General features: G+C 39.1%; 1 protein-coding gene across 1 annotated transcript; it reads right to left on the reverse strand.

The window, feature by feature from the left end:
- Positions 1 to 3,323: 3,323 nt before the first annotated feature.
- LOC111720180 lies at positions 3,324 to 14,908 on the reverse strand (the record flags this gene model as incomplete). The annotated part of the gene is given in 3 exon segments (XM_031961290.1): positions 3,324 to 3,616; positions 3,618 to 9,889; positions 14,794 to 14,908. Coding segments are annotated over 3 exon segments (6,450 nt in total), but the record flags the coding sequence as incomplete, so codon positions are not given.
- Positions 14,909 to 22,837: the final 7,929 nt, after the last annotated feature.

Consider the following 22,837-nt stretch of genomic DNA (forward strand, 5'->3'; position numbering starts at 1 on the left):
TTGTACACAATAACATCAAGATGATCAACAATGAAAGGCTTGGTTCTTTTCCGTAGTTCAGTGATCCAATGGAATCCCAATAGACTTCATCTGCAACCAGAGAAAGAACTTAGGAGACTGAATGTTCATTTCTTTTTTGTTTTGTTTTTTAATTTCTCCCATGATTTTTTCTGTTTTTTTTTATTTTTCTCTCCCAACATAATTCACAAAACAATGTGTATTAAAAATAAACTAAAAAAAGAAAAATCCCCCATATTCATAGGTGCACCTTCATTTCTCTTAGTAAACTGTAAGAGTTGTGTTGATTAAATGGAATGAAAATTGACCAGCGTAGTAACTGATCAATTTTATGAGCTTATTGGAAAATGAACCTTGGTTTAGAGTCTCTGATTGTCCAGACAGCACTTTATTTAGAGAGGGTATGGATATGTCCTTTAGTGCTATTCTGAAAAGACAAAAGACAAACTCGACTGCTCTAATTTGGATAGGTTTGGGGCTGCCCTTTGGTGTCTCCAAAGGAATGGATTTTAGTGACTGGAAATAGTTCAATGTTGGGACTAGCCATGAATTATTAGATTCCTGAGAGCAAGAGACTTTTTTCTTGATATCCCCAGGCCTAAGAATAGCCCTTGCTGGCACACCAAGGGTGCTTAGTTTTTGTTAGTGATTCAGAAAATAAAATGGGTTCCTTTTTAAATTTTTCTTGACTTTCAACTGGAGATATCAAGAGTTCATCAAAATAAGGGCAGGAATGGAGGACAAGAGTTCTGGATATATGTCTGTTCCAGAATCAATGATGCCTTCCTTGGGAGAAAGGTACATGGAATCTACATGTGCTCACTCATGTGACCTTAAGAAAGAGTTGATGCTATTCATTAAAAAGGGATGATTTTTGTGGGCAGTACCTATTTTATCAAGTTTTAGGAAGAGGTCTATTTTCACTGAATTGCTCTATAGTAGCATATGTATGAAAACAAAGAATGAAACTTTCTTGTTGTATAGAGTTATCATTCAGTCTGAACATAGTTTGTCTGATTTGAATATGGCCAGCCTGAGAAGTAATATGGAGAGCGATTAATCAACCTATGTGTGTGTAAGTGAGTCCCGTAGTATCCCATGAACTGAAGAGATAGGGTCCTTGTCTCCTGGTCTACCTATATAAAATAACAGGATCAGACACAAATTTCAAATATACACATGGCATTATTTCCTTTTAAAATTGATGTTTATTTAATTTAATTTCTCCTTGGTCACCTTTGAAATACTTTTAGCAGGGATCTGATTAATGTCCAATATGTCCTTGCCCCCTCTTCTCTATTGCTCTTGCTCTTCATGGCTATTTACCCTGCAAATGGCTGTTGACTTCTAGATGTGGCCCTCAATGCCTGGAAATAATTAAGTATAAATTGAAGCCATTTTGCCCTTGCAGGTATAGTGAGTATAGAGCCTGAGTGGGAAGGAGTTAGAAACTGGTGAATAATATAAAGGCCTGGACAAACCACAATGGGTGGCTTGAAGATTAAAAAAGAAGAAAAGTGTTGAGCGCAGTACTTGAAGGACAAATTTTCACACCCATCTCCTCTTCAGAGCCAGGCAGATGTTTTGGTATGGTTAGCAATTTTGCCTCATAAGAATAATTTGTTCCCTGAATATGGGAACTACTATTTAGGATACAGGAGGCACAAATTAAGCAGACCATATAATCATGTGCAGTATGTTTATCAGGTGGTAGAGCAGAGGTTTACCTCATTCTTAGCAGGAGAATCTGCATAGAGATGTCATCATCAATTTTCTCCTGATTGTTGATAGATGGCATGAACAGTTGTAGCAGAGACTGACTCTCTTTCAGTGATGTATGTTTTGATGTAATTTAAATGCCATCGAGTTTGTATAATTTTATCTGGATCTAATGTTAGAGCTCAGATTGATTGTCAGATCTCCTTTTATGCTCAGAATTAATTTTATGCTCAGGCTGACAGCTGGGACTTGATGAAAGTGTTATACTTACTATACTCTGGTCTTGGTAGAACTGTTTCCTGATCATTCATATCTGTTGGAACTGTGTCCAAGTGATGGAGTCTGATTTTCAGGACTGAGTAGAAGAGTGACTGGAAGATCAGGACTAAACAGAGGTATGACCTCTTGATCTGTAGTCACTGACTTTTTTGCTGAGGGAGGGAGGTATTAGTTTGGGAGTATGGAATAGCTTTTGACTTTTGGTTGGGACTACTTGGGAATTGTAATCTGACAGCTGGAATTAGGGAGACTTGTATCCTCAGGGTCAATGCACAAGGGAATTGGGAAGTGGGAATGTCTGTTGCCAGTAGTATAGTTTCTTAGTGGCCTAATTATGGTGGAACCTAGACCCCTTAGGCATTGATTGGACTTTCACTGTCTTTTAACCAATATCTAGGGCAGTTGATACTCAGTGGCTAAGTCAAGGTGGAATTTTACCTGGTTGTCTAAATCCACTAAATGTGTTTTTTCATGATCCTGGATAATAAGAGTTATACCTTCATAGGTATATGAACTGCTTTTAAGTGGATTTGTATATGAAATGAGATTTGGGCATTGCTGCCTGATGCATCCATAGTCTAATGGTCAGGCATGGTGGAATTAGAGTCTGGTTCAGGTAGAACTGTGTTCTTGGGGTCTAAATTGAGGAGAAATATTGTTTCAGACACCTGATCTATAAGGACTATGGTCGGATTATCTGTTCTTGGCCAGTGCTTTGTTTTCTTTGAAATATGATCTTGGCATTGGAATTTGATTTTGCATCCTTAGAGTTGTGTAGAAGTATGTCATGATTTTGGGGGTCAGTCAAGGTTTGGCATTCTTATGTCAATGCTCAGTATAGTTGTTGCCTTATAGTTTTGTGTTGTTGAAATCCTGGGCTGGTGGCATTGTTTCCCAGTGGTCTATTCAATTTAACTAAGAAAAGCTGGCCTAATGACAGACTAAATGATCAGTGAAGTAGCTGCCCAATGGATAGAGTTAGATGGATTTGTGTCCTTGTGGTTTAAAGATAGTGAAGGTGTTGCTTCCTGCTGATGAACTGTGAAACTTATTATTGCCATGTGATCTGTTTCAGGGGGCATCAATTCCCATTGTCCTTTTTCTGGTTGTATTGTAACTAAAGTATTGGGGCCTGGTACATCAGTATCCTCAGTGTCATGGATGGATAGAATGAAATCTTGCTTGTCAGAGCCAGGGAGATTTGTGTCCTGGTGATTTTTGCCCAGTAGAAATATTGCTTCCTGATCATGGGTTGTGAGAATTAGGGTCTTGCGTTCTATTTCCTGTGGCATTGTTTCCCATGAATCTTTTTTTGTTTGAAATATACTCTGGACATTGGGATCTGTTGTGTCTTCAGTTTGATGGTCAGGGCTGGTTGTACATGATACTTGGTGGTCAGGATCAGGTTGTATCATATTGTGATGTTCTATGTTCAGTAAAGGAAATGCAGTCCAGTAATCCTTGTTTGTTGGAGTCATGGCCCGATAGTCTAATGTTCTTGTCCAAAATATATCTAAATCTTCTTGTTCTTTTTGAATTATGTCAGCTTTAGGGCCTGGGACATGTTGGATCTGATAGTCATTGTTGAGTGAAGCTGTGTCCTGATGGTCTAGTCTTGTCCAAAATATATCCCAGTCATCTTGATCTTGTTGGAGTGTAATCTTGGTATTTGGCTTGGATATATCCCCAACTGGGTAGTCATTGCTGGATGGAGGTATGATTTTGTGCTCAGGATCAGATAGAACCACATTCTGGGACTCTATTATGCTCACTGAAGGTATTGTCCTGGAGTGTTGAATTGTGAGATCAACTCTTAACTCTTGATCTAGTATTGATGGCATTATTTCCCATTGGTCTAGTTTTGGTTGGGGTATAGCCTCAGCATTGAGATCTGGTACATCCCCATCCTTCCTTTCATGGCTAGATGATGTTGAGGTTGTATGGTCAGTATCAGGTGAAGTTCTGTCTTGCTGTTTTATATCCCATGGGGAGATTTCCCAGGAAGCCTGGTCTGGTAGAGTTGTGCCCTCCTGATCCAGTTCTGTTGGCCAAAGTTTTTCCCATTCATTTATATCTAATTGGAGTGTTTCCTGAGCACTGAAGTCTGACAGATCTGAATCCTGATAATCATGGTTGGATGAAGGTGTAGCCTCAAGGTGATTATCAGGTGAATTTCTACCTGGGTATTTTATGCCCCATGAGGATGTTGCCCAGGAAACCTCATCTTTTAGAATTCTGGCCTGCTGATCTAGTTCTGTGGGACAAGATGTTTTCCATTTATCTAATTCTTCTTGGAGTATGGACTGAGCACTGAGGTCTGATATAGCTGAACTATCATCTTCATGGCTGGATGGGCTTGTAGGCTCATGGGGCGTGGCAGGTGAAGTTCTGTCCCATGACAATGTTGCCCAGGAAACCTCATCTTTTAGAGTTTTGGCCTGCTGGTCTAGCTCTGTAGGAGAAGATGCTTTCCTTTTGCCTAGTTCTTGTTGGAGTGTGGCCTCGCCACTGAGGTATATGAAATCTGAATCCTGTTCTTCATAGCTGGATGGAGGTGTGATCTCATGATGAAGATCAGGTGAAGTTCTGTCCAGGTATTTTGGATCCAACATGGGTGTTACCCAGTAAACCTTGTCTATTAGAGTTGTAACCTGTCGGTTTGCTTCTCTGGACCAAAATGTTTTCCATTCATTTAGTTCTGGTTGAATTATGGTTTGAGTACTGAGTTCTGACACATCTGAATCCTGGTCTTCATGTCTGGGTGGAGATGTGACTTCATGATAAGGATCAGGGAAAGTTCTGTCTTGGTGCTTTATGTCCCATGGCAATGTTATCCAGCAAACCTCATCTGTTAGATTTATGGCCTGCTGGTCTACTTCTGTAGGACAAGAAGTTTTCTTTTTGCCTAGTTCTTGCTGGAGTGTGGCCTGGGCACTGAGGTCATCTGAGTCTGAATCCTGGACCTCATTTCTGGGTGGATAAGTGGCCTCATGGTGAAAGTCAAGTGAAATTCTGTCTTCATGATTTAGATCCAATGTAGGTGTTGTCCAGTAAACCTTATCTGTTAGAGTTGTGGCCTGTTGGTCTAGTTCTGTTGACCAGAATGTCTCCCTTTTTCCTTGTTCTTGTTGGAGTATAGCATGGGCACTGAGGTCAGATATATTTGAAGTTTTGTCACCATGGCTGGATAGAGTTATAGCCTTGTGGTGAAAGTCAAGGGATTTTCTGTCTTGATGTTTTATATTCCATGGAGATGTTGCCCAGTAATCCTTGTCTGTTACATTTGTGACTTGCTTGTCTAGTTCTGTGGGACAAGATGTTTCCTTTTTACTTAGTTCTTGTTGGAGTGTGGTTGGGGGACTAGGGTCTGTTGCATCTGAATCCTGGTCTTCATGACTGAGTGGAGGTGTAGCTCCATGGTGATGGCCAAGTGAAGTTCTGTCTTGGTGTTTTATGTCCCATGGGAATGTGGTCCAATAATCCTGGTCTGTTAGGCTTGTGACCTGCTTGTCTAACTCTGTAGGACAAAATATTTCCTTTTTACTTAGTTCTTGTTGGAGTATGATTGGGGAACTAAGGTCTGTTGCATCTGAATCCTGGTCTTCATGACTGAGTGGAGGTGTAGCTCCATGGTGATGGTCAAGTGAAGTTCTGTCTTGATGTTTTATGTCCCACGGGAATGTGGCCCAGTAATCCTGGTCTGTTAGACTTGCAACTTGTTTGTCTGATTCTGTTGGACAAGATATTTTCTTTTTACCTAATTTTTGTTGGAGTATGACCTGCTCACTGAGGTCTATTGCACCTGAATCCTGGTCCTCACAGCTGAGTGAAGATGTAGCCCCATGGTGGAGGTCAGGTGAAGTTCTTTCTTCATGTTTTAGATCCAGTGTGGGTGTTGCCCAGTAAACTTTGTCTTTTAGAATTGTGGCCTGCTTTTCTATCTCTGTTGGATAAGATGTTTCCCTTTTGCTCAGTTCTTGTTGGAGTGTGACCTGGGCACTGAGGTCTGATATATCTGAATCCTGGTCCTTGTGTCTGGATAGAGGTGTGGCCCTAAAGGGAAGGTCAGGTGAAGTCCTGTCTTTGTCTTTTATGTCCCATAGGGCTGTGACCCAGTAATTCTGGTCTTTGAGAGTTGTGGCCTGTTTGTTTGGTTCTATTGGCCAAAATGTTCCCCTTTTACCCAGTTCTTGTTGTAGTGTGACCTGGTCACTGAGGTCTGATACGTCTGAATCCTGATCTTCATGTATGGGTAGAGATGTAGCCCCATGGTGAAGGTCAGGTGAAGTTCTATCTTTGTCTTTTATGTCCCATAGGGTTGTGACCCAGTAATCCTGGCCTTTAAGAGTTGTGACCTGCTTGTCTAGTTCTGTTTGCCAAAATGTTTCCCTTTTGCCTAGTTCTTGTTGTAGTGTGACCACCTGGTCACTGAGGTCTGATACATCTGAATCCTCATCTTCATGTGTGGATAGAGGTGTGGCCCCACGGTGAAGGTCAGGTGAAGTTCTGTCTTTCTGTTTTACATCCCATAGGGTTGTGACCCAGTAATCCTGGCCTTTGAGAGTTGTGGCCTGCTTGTCTAGTTTTATTGGCCAAAATGTTTCCCTTTTGCCTAGTTCTTGTTGGGGTATGACCACCTGGTCACTGAGGTCTGATACATCTGAATCCTCATCTTCAAGTGTGGGTAGAGATGTTGACACATGGTTAAGGTCAGGTGAAGTTCTGTCTTGGTGTTTTATGTTCCATAGGGTTGTGATCCAGTAATCCTGGTCTTTGAGAATTGTGGCCTGCTTATCTAGTTCTGTTTGCCAAAAAGTTTCCCTTTTGCCTAGTTCTTGCTGGAGTGTGACTCGGGCACTGAGGTCTGATACATCTGAATTCTGATCTTTATTTATAGGTAGAGGTGTGTCCCCATGATGAAGGTCAGGTGAAGTTCTGTCTTGCTGTTTTATGTCCCATGGGGATGTGGCCCAGAATTCCTTGTCTTTGAGAATTGTGGCCTGCTTATCTAGTTCTATGGGCCAAAATATTTCCCTTTTGTCTAGGTCTTGTTGGAGTGTGACCTGGGGACTGAGGTCTGGTACATCTGAATCCTGATCTTCATGTGTGATTAGAGGTGTCACTCCATGATGAAGGTCAGGTGAAATTCTGCCTTGATGTTTTATGTCCCATGGGGATGTGGCCCAGTAATCCTGGTCTGTTACAGTTGTGGCCTGTTTGTCTGGTTCTGTTGGCCAAAATGTTTCCCTTTTGCTTATTTTTTGTTGGAGTGTGGCCTGGATGCTAAATTCTGCTACATCTGAAGCCTGTTCACCACAGTTGGGTGGAGATGTGGAGATGTGGTTAGTTTCAGGTGAAGTTTCATCTTGGTATTTTAGGTCTAATGTGGAAGTTGCCAAATAACCCTCGTTTGTTAGAATTGTGCCCTGCTTGTCTGGTTCTCCTGGCCAAAGTGTTTTCCATTCTTCTATTTTTTGTTGAAGTGTAGTCTTAGAATTGAAGTCTGGTTTATCTTTAGCCTCCCGTTTATTGCCAGGTGAAGACGTAGGCTGCTGATCTAGTCCTTTTGTCCAAAATGTGTCCAAATTCTCTGGTTCTTGTTTGAGTGTAATATGTGCACTAGGGTCTTCTGGAGTAGCCTGGGCTTGGTAGTCATTGCTTAGTGGAGATGTGGATTGATGGTTTTGTCCTTGTGTCCAAAATGTTTCATGTTTATCCTCTTCTTGATGGAATATTACCTGTGCATTGTGATCTGCTGGAATATGCTGAATTTGATGGTCATTTCCAGGTGAAAGTATGGGTTGGTGGTCTAGTCTTTTATAAAATTTATCCTGATCACATGGTTCTCCCTTGAGTATAATATGTACTCTGGCATCTTCTGGCATATTCTGAATTTGTGGGTCATTGTTTGGTGGAGATGTGGACTGATTGTTTTGTCCTTTTTTCCAAATTGTTTCCCACTCATCTAGTTCTTGATGAAATATGACCTGGGTTTTATGGTCTGCTGGTATAGTCTCAGCCTGGTGACCATTGCTGGATGAAGGTGTCAACTTAGGGTCTTGTATTTTCCACTTTTCTAGTTCTTGTTGGAATGTTTGTGGGTCTCTGGGATCTCCTGGGATCTCCTGGACCTGGTGGTCTACACTGGATGGTTGTGAAGACTTTTGATCTTTCATCCAATATGTTTCCCTTTTATCTAGTTCTTGTTGGAATATGACCTGGGTATTAGAGTCTACTGCTATATCCTCAGCCTGGTGGTCATTGCTGGATAGAGATATGGTCTGATGTTCAGGACCAGAGACAGTTCTGTTCTGAGGGTTTCTTACACCCTGTGAAGGTGTTGCCCATTGATCTTGGTCCATGAAATGTGTCACCTCATAGTCTGATCTTACTGATATTCTTTGGCAATCATTCTTTCTTTCCATTTGAAGTGTGATCTGGGGTTGGGGGTTTGGTTCACTCTCAGTCTGGTATCTAGGACTGAATGGAGTTGTGGTACTCTGGTCATAGTCAAATGAAGCAGTACCATTGTATTCCATGTTCACTGAGGATGTTGACCAGTATACCTGGCCTGTTAGCATTGTGAACTGGTAGTCCAGATCTTGTGGCATGACTTCTGTACGGTTTTTTTCTTTCTGAAGCAAGATGTGGGTATTGGAGTCTGTCACGTACTTGGCCTGGTAGTATTCAGGAGTGGGTGGACAAGTGGCCTGATGATGAAGAGTGCATTGGGATGATGCCTGTTTGATTGGAACGTCATACATTTGGTGGTGTAATGGGAAGGGCACAGAGGTAGCTGTGACCCAGTGATTAGCTGATCCCTTGTCCCATGATTTAACACCTTGTGATGAGGTAGCTCTTGTCCTGGCCCGATGGTTTGGAGCTGGTGATGGCAAAGCTTTGGCTTTAATACGTTTGGGGCAGGATGAGTTTGTAGTGGTTGCTCTAGTTTTCTGGTTCAGGTGTAATGAATAGTCAGTCAAGGGCCTGGAGTGATGGTCAATACATCTTAATAGTGACACTGTGTCCCTGAGGTGGAGGTCAGGATATGACATTTTGGAAGCTTTTGCCTGGACCCAGTGGTCTACTTCTGATGTTTTTGATGCTGTTGGCCTGGACCAGTGGTTAAAACAAAGTGATGATGAGGTAATAGAGGCTGTATGTCTCAAATCTAAATTTCCTAATGTAGTAGCAGTTGTAGCCCTGACTTGGCTTTGGAGCCTCCTTGCAACTTTAGTTTGGTTACCAGAGCTCATTGAGATAACAGATAGCTTGTCCTTGCCCTGGAAGTCAGAATATATTCCTTTTTCTGTCGTGGACCCATGGCTGAGGAATGGGGAAAACTCAGCTTTATTGTCGGAGAATGATGGAGATGAGAGTGATTGGTTGACAGACAGTAGATTATCAGTTGAATTCTCACAGCTTGGGAAAATCTTGGGAAGGTGGTCAGAGCTTGAAGGAGTTGCTTCCTGTTGGAAGGATTTCAAGGCAACTTTGGCCTCAATGTCATGCCTATTATGTAAGGCCAAGACTGAGGTGACTTTCTGGTATTTGCTACTTGGGGAGACTTTAGCCATATCGTGGTGATGAAGATGAGGTAAAGGCACAGCCTTTGCCCTGGGAAAAGATTGAGACAGTTGTGTAGTTGTGGCTAGATGTTTGAGCCATGGCGAGGATCCAAGTTCATTCTGATAATAATAAGAATGTGGTGGGGATATGGGGGTGATTCTGACCTGGTGTTCAAGATAGGACATTTGCTCAACCTGGGACAGATGGTCTTTTTCCCACAACGGTGAAATCCGGTGAGGGGGACACGGCAACAGCACTGACTTGGCCTGGTACCAGTGACTATTTCCAGGGAACTGGACCAAGTCTGCAGATAAAAGGCATGAATTAGTAATGGTAAGGAAATAGTATACATATAAGGTGTGTGGGAAAGTGACCAATGGTTAATTGGATGGCCAAGATGTCATCTTAGTAGTACTTACAATTTTCATGTATGTGTGAAAGCTAGGTGGCTTAGTGGATAGAGCCCTAGGCATGAAATCAGGAAGCCCTGGTTTCAAATCTGGCTTCAGACACTCACTAGCTTTGCAAAGTTTTAAGTTCTCTTTGCCTTAATCCATGGAAGAAGGATGGAAAACCATTCAATTATCTTTGCCAAGAAACTCCATACAGAGTCATAAAGAGTTGAACATGACTCAAGTTTTCTCACCCTTGGATGTTTTCTTCCCGTTTAGGTACTGAAGGATTTGCTAGAAAAATGATTTTTTGACAAATAAGTACCGAGTACACTGATTTTAGTGTCATCATTCCCTCTGTCCCAAATGGATAGCTTCTCTACCCATTATCCAAAGACTTACTTCCTTATGAGTTCACCCTACTCTGCCTGTCTGAGGCACTCCTTTTAAACTCATATAATTTCTTTTTCCCATTCCAGGTCATTGATTTTAGATATAGAGTTGCTCTTTTCTTATCTCAAGATTAAAATCAAAACAATTGGCAACAGATGAAACATTCAATCATTGTCTCAAAACTCTCCTACCTTCAAAAACTTCCCTAAAGGAAGGAACTCAGGGGCAGCTAGGCAGCACAGTGGATAGAGCACCAGCCCTGATATCAGGAGGACCTGGTCTCAAATCTGGTCTCAGACACTTAACACTTCCTAGCTGTGTGACCCTGGGCAAGTCACTTAACCCCAATTGCCTCAGCAAAAAAAAAAAAAAAAAAAAAAAAAAAAAAAGAAAAAGAAAAAGAAAAAAAGAAAAAAAAAGGAAGGAACTCATCCATTTATTTAAAGAGATAAAGAATTAAGGAAAGAACAGAATTATCTATCCTTTCACAGGAATCTTACTAAGAATTGAAGTCAAAAGCAAAAAAGCATGAAACTAAGTATTAATCAGTTATTAATATTTATTAACTACTCCATGCAGGGTACTATGATAACTATTGGAATTACAAAGAAAGGCAAAAGGAGGTCCCTGTTCTCAGGGAGCTCACAGTCTAAGGTGGGGAAACAATATTGATACAACTATATACAAAACAAAGATATGGACAGGATAAATGGAAGTTAACCAGCAGAAGGAAGGTACTAGAATTAACAAGGATTAGAAAAGTTTTCCTAGGAAAGGTATGATTTTTGTTGAGATTTGAAGGAAGTCAGAAAGCAGAGCATTCCAGGCATGGGATACAATAGTGGAGATGCCCAGAGATGGAGTGTCTTATATGACAAATGCAGCAAGAAACACACTGTAATCCAGTGTTACTGGATTTCATAGAACATTTTCTTAGGAGATTTCTTTTCCTAACCTCCTTGAATCACAAGTTGCTAAGACCAGCTTTTATATTTTTGATTTTACAAAATGATGCTATAATTTCAAAATCCAACTGTTTCCCCTTTCACCATCCTCCAAAGATTTTTCTAGTATTCTTCTTTGCATGATGATTACATGCATTTTATTTTGAGATACTAGAAAATGTTCAATTAGAAATGAGCTACATATCAAAAACTTTTTTTGAGATATATTAGGTGAGATCAGAGAGTCTTCTTGCATTGCCTTTTCCACAGGGAGCCTTTTCCCAAACCGATCCTTACCTGTAGGAACTATAAGAGCAGGAGGCAGGATAAGGTTCTTTGACCTTCCTGATTTATGAAGCCTAAGAACATATTAGTAAATAATAAGGAAGTAAAATTAAAAGGATTAATAAAAACTATTCTATTAAAAAAATTACTCTTGACAGCCATGTCCTGAAAGATAGAGAAAATTAGATGTGCTCCTTCAGACACCTCTCTCTATAGCAGGAATAATATAGTTTTGACCCAGTTTGGTATTTGAGATATTACTGATATCACAGTGTGGCGTGAATATCCATTGTTAAATCTGGTGAACATGTGTAAAAGGGAATCTATGACCTGGCCCTTTTCCTATGGGTTCTTCCTAACAAAATAAAAATGAATTCATTTTGTAACCTAATTAAAAATGTAATTTCTTGTACATTTCTGGCAATGATTTACCTTTAATGGCTTTTGAACAGAAACCTTGTTAATATTTTTCTGCTATAACACCCAGAATAGTCTCTGTCATATAAGTATCAGTCACTGTTTTTAATCTAAATGAATTTATAGCCAGACTTCCCCATTAGGAAATAGAAACTACATCTCTATTATTAGAAGGTCTGGGGCATTAATGACTCAAATAACAAATATTATTTCTCTCTGTCAGTTTCTCTCAAAAAGCCCAGAAAAGTAATATGCAAGCATCCCTGAATAACATTACAGATAATATCCAGCATTATCATAGACTGATTACACAAATTGTTTTCTAGAAGGATCATTGAAGACTGGGGAATATTGAGAAAGTCAAAACTCTTCATTGGTTGCCCCATATTTATTTAGGTCCCATATCTATTTACCTTGATGATCTACCTTGATGATGATAAAACAAGAGGGATAAAAAAAATCTCCAAGGTACCCTACAACCATCTATATAACCTTAATAACTCCAACATAAGGTTGACATGATGTTGAGAAATCTAGTCGCTTAAGTATCCCTTTTAAGGTGAAATATTACTTTAAAAATCTGGTTTTCGACTTAAAGAGGGATAGTATGACTCACCTGCGGAAATCTTGAACCCTCTAAGAATTTCATTTTAGACTTTTGATTTGTAGTCTTTTAATAAACCATGCATAAATATAATCAATATGAGACAATTTTTGGTCATAATGTAAAGGGAGATAAATGCAATTTTTATTTTAGTTTTAGCTCCTGTTCTTTTTTCTTATTTAGTGAAATAATCCCTGTTCACCCTTTCTCTCCTCTCTTCCCCATTAATATTTATATTTTTAGGTTGTTTCCATTGAAAGCAATATAATGTAAAGAGGACTGATGGATGGAGTCAGAGGATTTGGAATTCGAATCCTTTTTCTAATTGAACTTTATGTGATCTTAGGTACTTAAGTCACTTAAGCTTCCCTGCACCTCAATTTTCCTAATCTGAAGATGAAGACCAGAGACTGACCATGTGTTAGCTATGTTACAGTGGAGATTACTTCTAAGTGTGGGTTAAATCTAGAAGGTCACCAAAGTCCATTCCAACTCTTAAATTCTCTGATTCTGTGTTTCAATATACTTGGTTTCCTTTGTAATCTTATGTATGAATTTTCCCCGTGAAGCCTTATTTTTTTACTTCTAGTTCCAAATTCTCTTTTCCCTCCCATCCATTGAGAAGGCAAAAAATATAATTTTTATTTTAGATATGATTTAAAAACACAGTACTGAAAAGGAACCAAAGATTGCCAAAGTTTGGCTTCACCAGACTGTCAAAGAAGTACATGACACAAAAAAGTTTTAAGAACTTTTAAATTATAATTTGGCCCTATAGGTAATTCCTCCCTCTCCCCAACCAAGAAAATTTTCAAACACATGCAGAATAGTTATCACAATTCTTCTTACCAGTAAGAATTATTTGAAGAAAAGGAAACTTTGAGGTATTTCCAATGCCCCAAAGATCAGGAATCTCACAGTACAATTCTAATTTAAGGTTGTAGATGGTATCTGTGAGCTTCCCCAGTGGAGGGAGGCTGGGAGACTAATTGAGTTCTTAGTAAAGTAAATAAAAAAGTAAAATCCTGGCTCCTTGGAGCCAGGAGCCATCAGAAGAATAGCATTTTTTTCCTGAGAATACTGTGTTCTGGGATGCAGAGAAAACTAGATGCATATTATCTGATATCTGGAGAGTTGAGCCTCTGGTGCTTGAGTATATGTAGGAGGTCAGAGGGAACCTTGACATCATAAAGCACCAATTACCTTTCATTTATCTTCCATCAGAATTGTCCCACCCATCTCTAGGGAACCAGTGGCATTGAAGGCTGGGGGTAATCAATGACATTTAGCTGGTGATATTTGCCTATGTTTGTTTTAAGTATTTTGAATTCATACTACCTACCTTGAAATTATATCGAATGCAAATTTTCTTTTTTTAATGAAAAAACATTTTAAATTTAAACACTCAAAAAGGACCGCTTTTGTAAAGAACACAAAAGGAGGATTCTATATGAAACTGTGAGCCTCCATTTTGTACCAGTATGCACCATTTGCTTTAAAAAATTTTAGTAAACAATAAATTCTGCATGTTATTTTCAAAGCTGTCCTGCTTGCCTATGCTTCCTTATAAATTTCCTTTTGTTCTCTTCTATTCATTTGAAAAATGTTTTAGACCTTTTGGAGAATATAACAATTGCTTACCATCTCTCCCTTTTTTTTCTCCTCCCTCCTAGAAATCAAGAAAAAGGAACAAATCTTATAAAAAATAAGCATGTCAAGAGTCAAGAAAAATGAATTCCTACAGTGGTCGTGTCCAAAAGTATAAATTATTTTTGCATCTTGAATCTATCATCTTTCTGTCAGTAGTTAACATATTTCATCTTAAGGTCTCTGGAAATAGAGTTGATCATTACATGAAAGAGACATTTAAGTTTTACAATTTTGCTATTCTGGTATAAATTATTCTGGTTCTGCTCAGTTCTCTCTGCCAATTACCACCATTCAGTGCAAGGATGTGGTCCAAACCACAACTTGTTTTAATCTGGATCACTAGGTGAAACTGTGGCACAATCAATAAATTGTAGGGTTTAGGCCACTGTGTTAAGTGCTGGGAATGCAAATATCAAAAAAGAAAGACAGTTCCTGTCCTTGAGAATTACAATCTGATGAGAGAGAAGACAATACACAAAGGAAGCTGAAAAGAGGAGGTGGATGGGGAAGAGAGCAGAGTTACCTGACAAGGAGGATAGGGTGGAGAAGTCACTCAGAGAAGTCCCAAAGTAGTGCAGCCAGGCCAGAGAGGAGGAGATATCTAAGCTGGAGTCTCTCCTTAAATGAAGATTTAGGGTTCATGACCCCACTTTCTAATCAGAGAGGAAGAGGATAGTGATGAGGTGAAATATTAAAGTCGATGGAATTTTGCAGGATGATGAAGCTAAGTGGGAAGAAGCTGCACAAGGATTATGTCCAAGATTTGCCAGGCTAGTCTGGGAACTCAGCTGTTTCTCAGAGGTCACATATAACTTTGCTAAGCTAGTTAAAACCAGATTCATTTGAAAGGTTGGAACAAACAGGACATTTGGCTAAAACTTCTGAGAAGAAACTACGTGGGGTGAAGGAGAGGTCTTCTCAACTCCAGCTTTGGTCCAGGTCTATGGCTGGAGAAGGACCTTGAAAGTGTTAAAGGGTGTGGAGGATATTGGACTTCCCATCCTCCCATTGGTGGTCTGGTTAGGCAGCCAGGTGTCACAATGGAGAGAGCCCTAGGCCTGGATCCAGGAAGTCTCATCTTTCTGAGTTCAAATCTGACCTCAGACACTTATTAACTGTGTGACCCTGGACAAGTCATTTGATACTATTTGCCTCAGTTTCCTCATCTGTAAAATGAGCTGGAGAAGAAAATGGCAGACCATTTCAGTTTTATTTTCCAAGAAAACATCAAATGAATTCATGAAGAGTTGGACACAATTGAAAAATGACTGCAAGAATTCATTAACTGCAGTACCATGAGAATAGGGCAGCCTCTTTGATTTACTATGTATTTTTAAAATTGCCAAAACTAAGCTGTTCACTTTCTTTTCTGCTCCTCTTTCAGTTGTTCCCAATGTGAATACCACGAAGTAAACTGGTGAGAAGGGAAGGAACATATTTCCCTGCTTACTTCTCTTTTATCTCTGGCTCTGAGAAATAATCCTCATGGTGTTTGCCTCCAGTTTTAGTTCCTTATCCACAGCTTCAGCATGTGAAAGGTGGGATCTGGGAGTTTGAGCCATAATGACCTTGGAGCCAGAATTGTAGGGAGCAGATATGGGCACTGAACATGATGTATTGAGTAAACTATAATAATAACCATTATCATAATAAATATTATTATTATTATTATTTACAACAATTGAATCCAGAGACAACTCTCTTCCTGCCCAAATTTCAATAGACTTTTAGGGTACAGGTTCAACGCATAGGGCTTAAAAATAAATCTAGCCAATTTAGAATGCTTGCCAGCCCAGATATAAACAAATAAGTCTGTGATAGTACTCATGGTCAGCACCCATTATCTACCAGCTCTGGTATGGGAGCTGAGAAATTTGTCCATGACAAAAGAATTATAGTCTATTAGAGTAGTCGCTTAGCTGAGTTCTAATGTTACAGATAAACCTGAAATATAATTACATGTATCTCTAGGCAACAGTATCATGTGAAAATATACCTTGCATGTAATTGTAAGTTTTACACTGTTTCTTATTTTGTATTTATGTTCATTTGACTATGTCTTACATTATGTAAAAAAACTACCTTTTGACCTAGCTGGCTCATTATTGAATCTGTATCCCAAAGTGATCATAGAAAAGGGAAAAGGACCCACATGTACAAAAATTTTTGTAGTAGTAAAGAAATGATAATTGAGTAGATGCCTATTAATTGGGGAATGGTTGAATGAGTTATGGTATCTGAATGTAATGGAATACAATTGTTCTATAAGAAATAATGAGTAGGTTGATTTCAAGAAAAGCCTGGAAAGACTTACATGAACTGATGCTGGGTGAAGTGAGTAGTATCAGGAGAACATTGTACAAAGTAACAACAAAATTATGTGATGAATAACTGTGAGGAATTTGGCTCTTCTCAGCAATGAGATGATCCAGAACAATTCTAATAGACCTGGGATGGAAAATGCCATTCACATCTAGAGAGCAAACTATAGAGACTGAATGTGGATTAAAGCATGGGTTTTTGTTTGTTTGTTTGTTTGTTTGTTTGTTTTCTTTCTTGTGGTTTTTTCCCTTTTTTGATCTGATTTTTCTTGCACAATATAACAAATATGGAAATGTGTTTAAAAAGATTGCACATGTTTCAACCTATTTTAGAATCTTTGCTGTCTTGGGGAGGTAAGAGAGGAAGGGGAAAAATTTGAAACACAAAGTTTTACAAAAATGAACAGGAAAAGTATCTTTACATGTATTTGGAAAAATAAAATACTATTGAGGAAAAAAGGAAAAAAAACCCACAGCCAAAATGATAGTGGAAAAGAGAGAGAATTGACTTATCACTTGTAAAGACACAGGCAACTTGTACCACCTCTCCTACATGGCTCCATGTCAGGTAATTGGACTCAAAAAATCTTTTGAGGGTACCCACATCAAAACCAGGTACACCCAGAAAAGTGTGGGCTACATTTGTAAAGTGCTTAGCTCAGTGCCTGACACACTAGTAGGCAGTATAGAAGGGCACATTTCCTTCATCCAACCTATATCCCTGTATCAGCTGAGAGCACTATCTAACTTGAACGCAAAGTCTACAATGGATATATTCACAGCTTTGCAAAGAAACTACACCAGGCTTAGTCAAGGTAACTCGCCTTGACTAAAGGAAACTTCTTTTGATAATCAGTAACTGTGAATTATGCCTCTAGATGCATGTGCTGTCTAAGTTTAAGTTTACTTTTTTTTTTTTTTTTTTTTTTTTTGGCAGTTGAGATCTAGTGATTTGCTTGTGGTCACATAGCTAGTAAGTGTCTGAGGCTGGATTTGAATTCCCTTACATCCTAGAGCCAGTGCTCTATCCACTGCACTATCTAGCTGCCTCTTTGGGTTTACTTTCCATTTGACTCATTGAGGGAGAATGTATCATAGAGTTTTCAGGAGATGTTTTATGCTAATTATAATACATTTTTTTAAAAAAGGCATCTCTTCTATAAGCTAAGGCTAACTTGTTAAAATGATTATTACCTGATAATCTTGGGAGAAAGTATACAGGTAGGGACATTTTACTTCTCTTTCTCACTTTTAAATTTTAGAACAAGCCTCACCTCCCTCACCATGATCTCTGTTTTTCCTATTTAATTCCTTTTATATCCTTTTTAAATTTTGAAGGGACATTAGAATGATCACCACATCAACATACAATTCCTAATTGTTCAAATCAATTTGCCTTTATAGGTTTTTAAAAATGTGTTTGCATTTCAAAATTCATATTTAGCTGTGGGTTTGCAGACTCAGAGTCATCCCCAACTCTTCTCTCTTGTTTACATTATATATCTATCATCCACTTAGTCACTATGTCTTTTAAATCCTTCTTCTGCAATACCTTCACTCATGTAGCTATTGCCCTCTACATTACTTCTCTGAAATATTGTAATAACTTCAATGTTCCATTATGATGATGCATTCTAAGGTTCCTTTCCATCTAACTCTGCATTTATTTGATATATGGTAATTTCTATATTTGCTGTCTTCCCTATTAGAATAAAATTGTTGTTGTTTTTTGTATCTTCATCATTCAGAACAGTGTCACAAAAACAAGTGCTTACTAAATAGTTGTTGATTAATTGCTTGATTCTCACCCAAAGAAAATAATGTTTTTTTCTTTCCATTCACTATACTTCTCAAGACCTTCATAACACTGGAAATCTATTGCATGGACAAGGGTGAATTTGTCTCTGTCCTTTTTCCTCTCCTTTGCCTCTTTCCTTCTTACTTTTCACTTTCTCCAAGTTAATTGCTTTCTCCTACACTACAGTGCTGATCCTAGAAAATACTGGAAGGATGTGAGACATTCATAAAAACCTCATTTCCCCTCCAAAGACTTCCTCTGGCTACTGTCCATATTGACCCTCATACTTATTACAATTTTAATTGTTACCTCCTGTTCAGTTTTTGTCCCTGAATTTTAAACCAATTTTTGAGCTTTTTTTCTTCCAAGCTGCAGAACAGAAACTTTCACTTACTTGCTTTATCTGGATACAACCCTCTAACTGATGCAGAGGCTCAGCATCCCATGGAAGCTGCAGCTACCCTCATCACATCATACACATCATCATTCCTCAGTCTGGACCTTGCTAGATAGGGACACCACTATCATCCCTTCTAGCAAAAAGTAGCTCCAGAAGATATCATACACCTTTTGCTCCAAATGAATTTGGGTCCCAAATACTTATGGTGGGAATGATGGGGGCATTTCTGATATGAAAATTTGAAAAATGGTATAATAATGTAATTTTCAGGAATGCTGTAACAATGGGCACCAGATACTAGCAGCCTTAGGATGTTAGATGATTTTGCTCAGGTTACCTTTTAGGGCCAAATGGCTAAGACCAAAAGAATGTCAGTGGTCAAGATATTAGTGTGCTGGTCAGTAATAATGGAATTGCTGAAATTAAGGAGCACCCATAATAAGGTGCCCAAAATTAAGGCAGGTGCAATAAAAAATTGTTGTTGACCCTCATTGATCTAGTGACCTTTCAGGCCTAAAATCTACCTATATGAGCCCTGTCCAGGGAAAAATGGGTACTACATCTGTCCTCAAAGAAAGAACTGGAGCATTCCTCTATGTCTAAATCATTAAATTAGCATCATCATCAGTGACATCAATTCGGCACCTGGTTTCTTTCACTTTTCCGTAGAAATGTATCTGTTTATTCCTAGATATTAACATTTTTAAAGAACTTAGCCCACTCTTTATCATGTAAATAAATATTGCTTATTAACTTGGAAACACATTAAGCTTTCAAATTTTTTTCATGATATCTATGACAATTCTCAAGGGGCCCCAACATTTCACTGTGTCTTTGACACCATCACTCTGAAGATAGAGAAGGAAGACATGATCTCCATCCCAATTCCAGGGAAGTCTCTATTTTTCACTCTGAAAATAGAGAAGGAAGACATAATCTCCATACCAATTCCAGTGAGATTTCTATTATTTTTTAAATCTCTCTTCCACTAGGACTATTTTGGGGACCTATTTTTGTTCAAAGGCAATTTGTATTTTTATAACATTATTCACAGATCCTACAAAATTTTCCTCATAGAGTTCAAGCAGTAGTAATTGTACCTCTCTTTCAGTTCATCACTGCTTGTGGTTGCCTTTGGAAAGGATTTTGCAGGCCTTATACATCATGGGAGTCACATAACCTCCAAGGTTACATGTTCCCCCATCAGCTGCCCTGTGGCAGTTGCAGAGGTCTGGAGTGGAGTCTAGGACAGCTTGAGTGATGAGCAAAGAGGCATGTTTAGCCAACAACTGTCTCAGGATTGGGATGGACGTCTCAGAGACTTAAGAGTTGGCCATAGTGATTTTAAAGGAAAAAAAATTCCACTTTTCCAGACTTTTCCCCTTTATTTCTCCATCTCCACATCAAATTTCAAAATGACATATAAAATGAGATACAGGAATCAATAATTTTTTTAAGATTATGAAAATTTAATTTTTCTTTTTTTGAAATTCTCTTGATGAAAATGCCCAATATTTTCTTAGTGGTTTTTCATTGAGATTTGTTTCATAATCATCAAGTTTTGGTTAATCCACAGCCTAGGCATTTGTGTCTGGAATATCCCTGCCCTTATCAATGCCCATTGGAGCAGGAACCTGGGATTAAGGTTGGGTGGAACTTGGCTACCAGTGCTCCTTGGCAAAAACAAGTCCTTGGTCTAGTAGTCAGGATGGATCTGGTTTCTTAGTAGTATGCTTCTAACCTCCTTAATGAATCCTAAAAAAGGAGCCCAATGGTCAGCAATTTCTGACTGGGACTGTTGAGAGGAATGTACCGGAGTCTAGGTTAATGGAAAAAAAATCTTGTTGCCTGGGAAAAAGCTCAGGAAGGTGCTCAGGACCTGAAGGCTTATTTTCCAGGAAGAAGTCTGAGGTTTGAAAGGCAGGTTGGCTGGAGGAACAATGCACTAGCTAATTGACCTTGAGGACACGGAGGTTCCCTTTGTATTTGGCCTCTGATAGACAGGCAACGCTAGGGTGACTTCCTGGTGCTCTTGGTGCTGAAGGGGAAGTAATGGCTCAGCCATAGTTCTGGGAATGGCCAATCTCAGGTGCAGCACAGCCAAGACCAGGTGTTGTTGGAGCCATGAGGAGGACACTAGTTTCTTCCTGCCACAAGACAGTGGTCTTGGAACCTGACAGTTGAGGTAGGAAATCTGTTCAATGCTTAACAGGGGGGTTCTTTTTACAATGGTGAAATCCAGTTCGGGGGGGAGGGGCTGGCTTTTCTGAGGCAATGGGACCAAGTCTGTGGATAAAGAAAGGAATATATGAATAAATGGGAAGGAATCTTTTTCTTATATGTGGGATTCCTTGAAGCCAATTTTATCCCATTGTATTCAATTAGTTGTTCTCCCACTATCTTCTACATCTCTGGCTCCAAATTCTCTTCCTTAGAGAGCCAACGTGCAGTCTTGAGCATCTGAGAACTCAATGATCTGCTTCTGAAACTAAGTGTGCATCATACTTTCCTAGGGAATCTCTGTTATTACTCTTTGCCCCATTTCAGCTGAAAAATGAAAATGATTAGATTAGCCCTTACCAAATCTTCCTGCTTGCCTGTTTTTATGCTTACCTTATTCCTAATATCATAGGGACTACTCCACTGGGATTGCATTGGTAAAGCTGCTTTGTGCCCTGCCTGCATTGAACACCAAATGTTGTGTCCAGACTAACTCTCTGGAGGACCTCAGTACAGTCTTGGTCCTTGGTCTTAGAAGAGGAGTGGTGAAGTGGGACTTACCTGGATGGAAAAAAATAGCATCTATTTATTCCAAATTCTCTCAGCCTTATACCCTTATATAACTATGGCACACTGTGCACATGGGTCCACATAAACAACTTGCTATTGTATGTAGATGACTTTTTGCCACTTAGTATCACTCTAATTTAATTACAACACAGGTTGTCACTGCCCCCTGACTTCTCAGGAAAGCCCAGAGGCCTTATGGGAGATGGGGAGCTGAACCAGAGATTGTCAGCATGTTCCCTCTGGATTCCAAAATGAAAACTCATAGGAATATTATAGGTAAATTCCAGAATTCCCAGATGAATGATAAATATTGAAAGCATCCAGAAAGAAACAAGTACAGTATAGTGGAGCCAAAGTCAGGATAACCCAAGTTTTAGGAGCTTTTGCATTAAAAAAAACCAGAGGGCTTGGTATATGATATTCTAGAGTAAAATGGAGCTAGGATTACTACCGAGAATCATCTACTCAGTAAAAATGAGTATAATCCTTCAAAGAAAAGATGTTCATTCAATGAAATAGAGGATTTTCAAGTAGTAGTGATGAAAAGATGAGAGCTAAATGGAAAATTTGATTTTCAAATATAGGACTCAGGAGAAGCATAAGAAGGTAATCAGGAAAGTGTTATCATAAGGGATGTAATAAGCTTTATCTGTTTATATTCCTATATGGGAGGATGATACTTGTAAATTATTAGAACTTTCTCATTATTATGGAAGTTAAAAGCAATGTACATAGAAGGCACAGATCTGATTTGAATATGAAGGGATAATATTTTTCAAAAATGATGAAATTAATGAGATGAGAGAAGAATGTACTGGGAGAAAGGTAAAGGGAGGAATGGAATGGTGCAAATTATTTTCCATAAAAACAAAGTCAAGACAAAAGCTTTTGTAGTGGAGGGAAGAAGGAGAGGAGAGAGAGTATGAGTGATCTTTATTCTCATCAGAAATGCCTCAAAGAGGAAATAACATATATACTCAACAGAGGTTGGAAATTTATCTTACATCAATGAACCTGGCATGCCAAGCACAGATAGGGAGACAGAGCATGGCAGCCAGCACACACTGAGCAGACCAGGGGCAGGTGTAGTCTCTATGGGGTGGAGAATCTACAGGGAGGACTCTACCATAATGTTGGCTACTCTGCCCTGGTTGTAAGCCAGTAGATCAACAGAGAAGTTATAAAACACCCAACACAAACACAAAAGGTAAAGAGTGTACCCCAAAGCTCCAGAATCTCATGGAACCTGGCTACACCC

Source organism: Sarcophilus harrisii, chromosome 3 (assembly GCF_902635505.1).
Source record: "Sarcophilus harrisii chromosome 3, mSarHar1.11, whole genome shotgun sequence".
In the NCBI taxonomy this organism is placed as follows: Eukaryota; Metazoa; Chordata; class Mammalia; order Dasyuromorphia; family Dasyuridae; genus Sarcophilus; species Sarcophilus harrisii.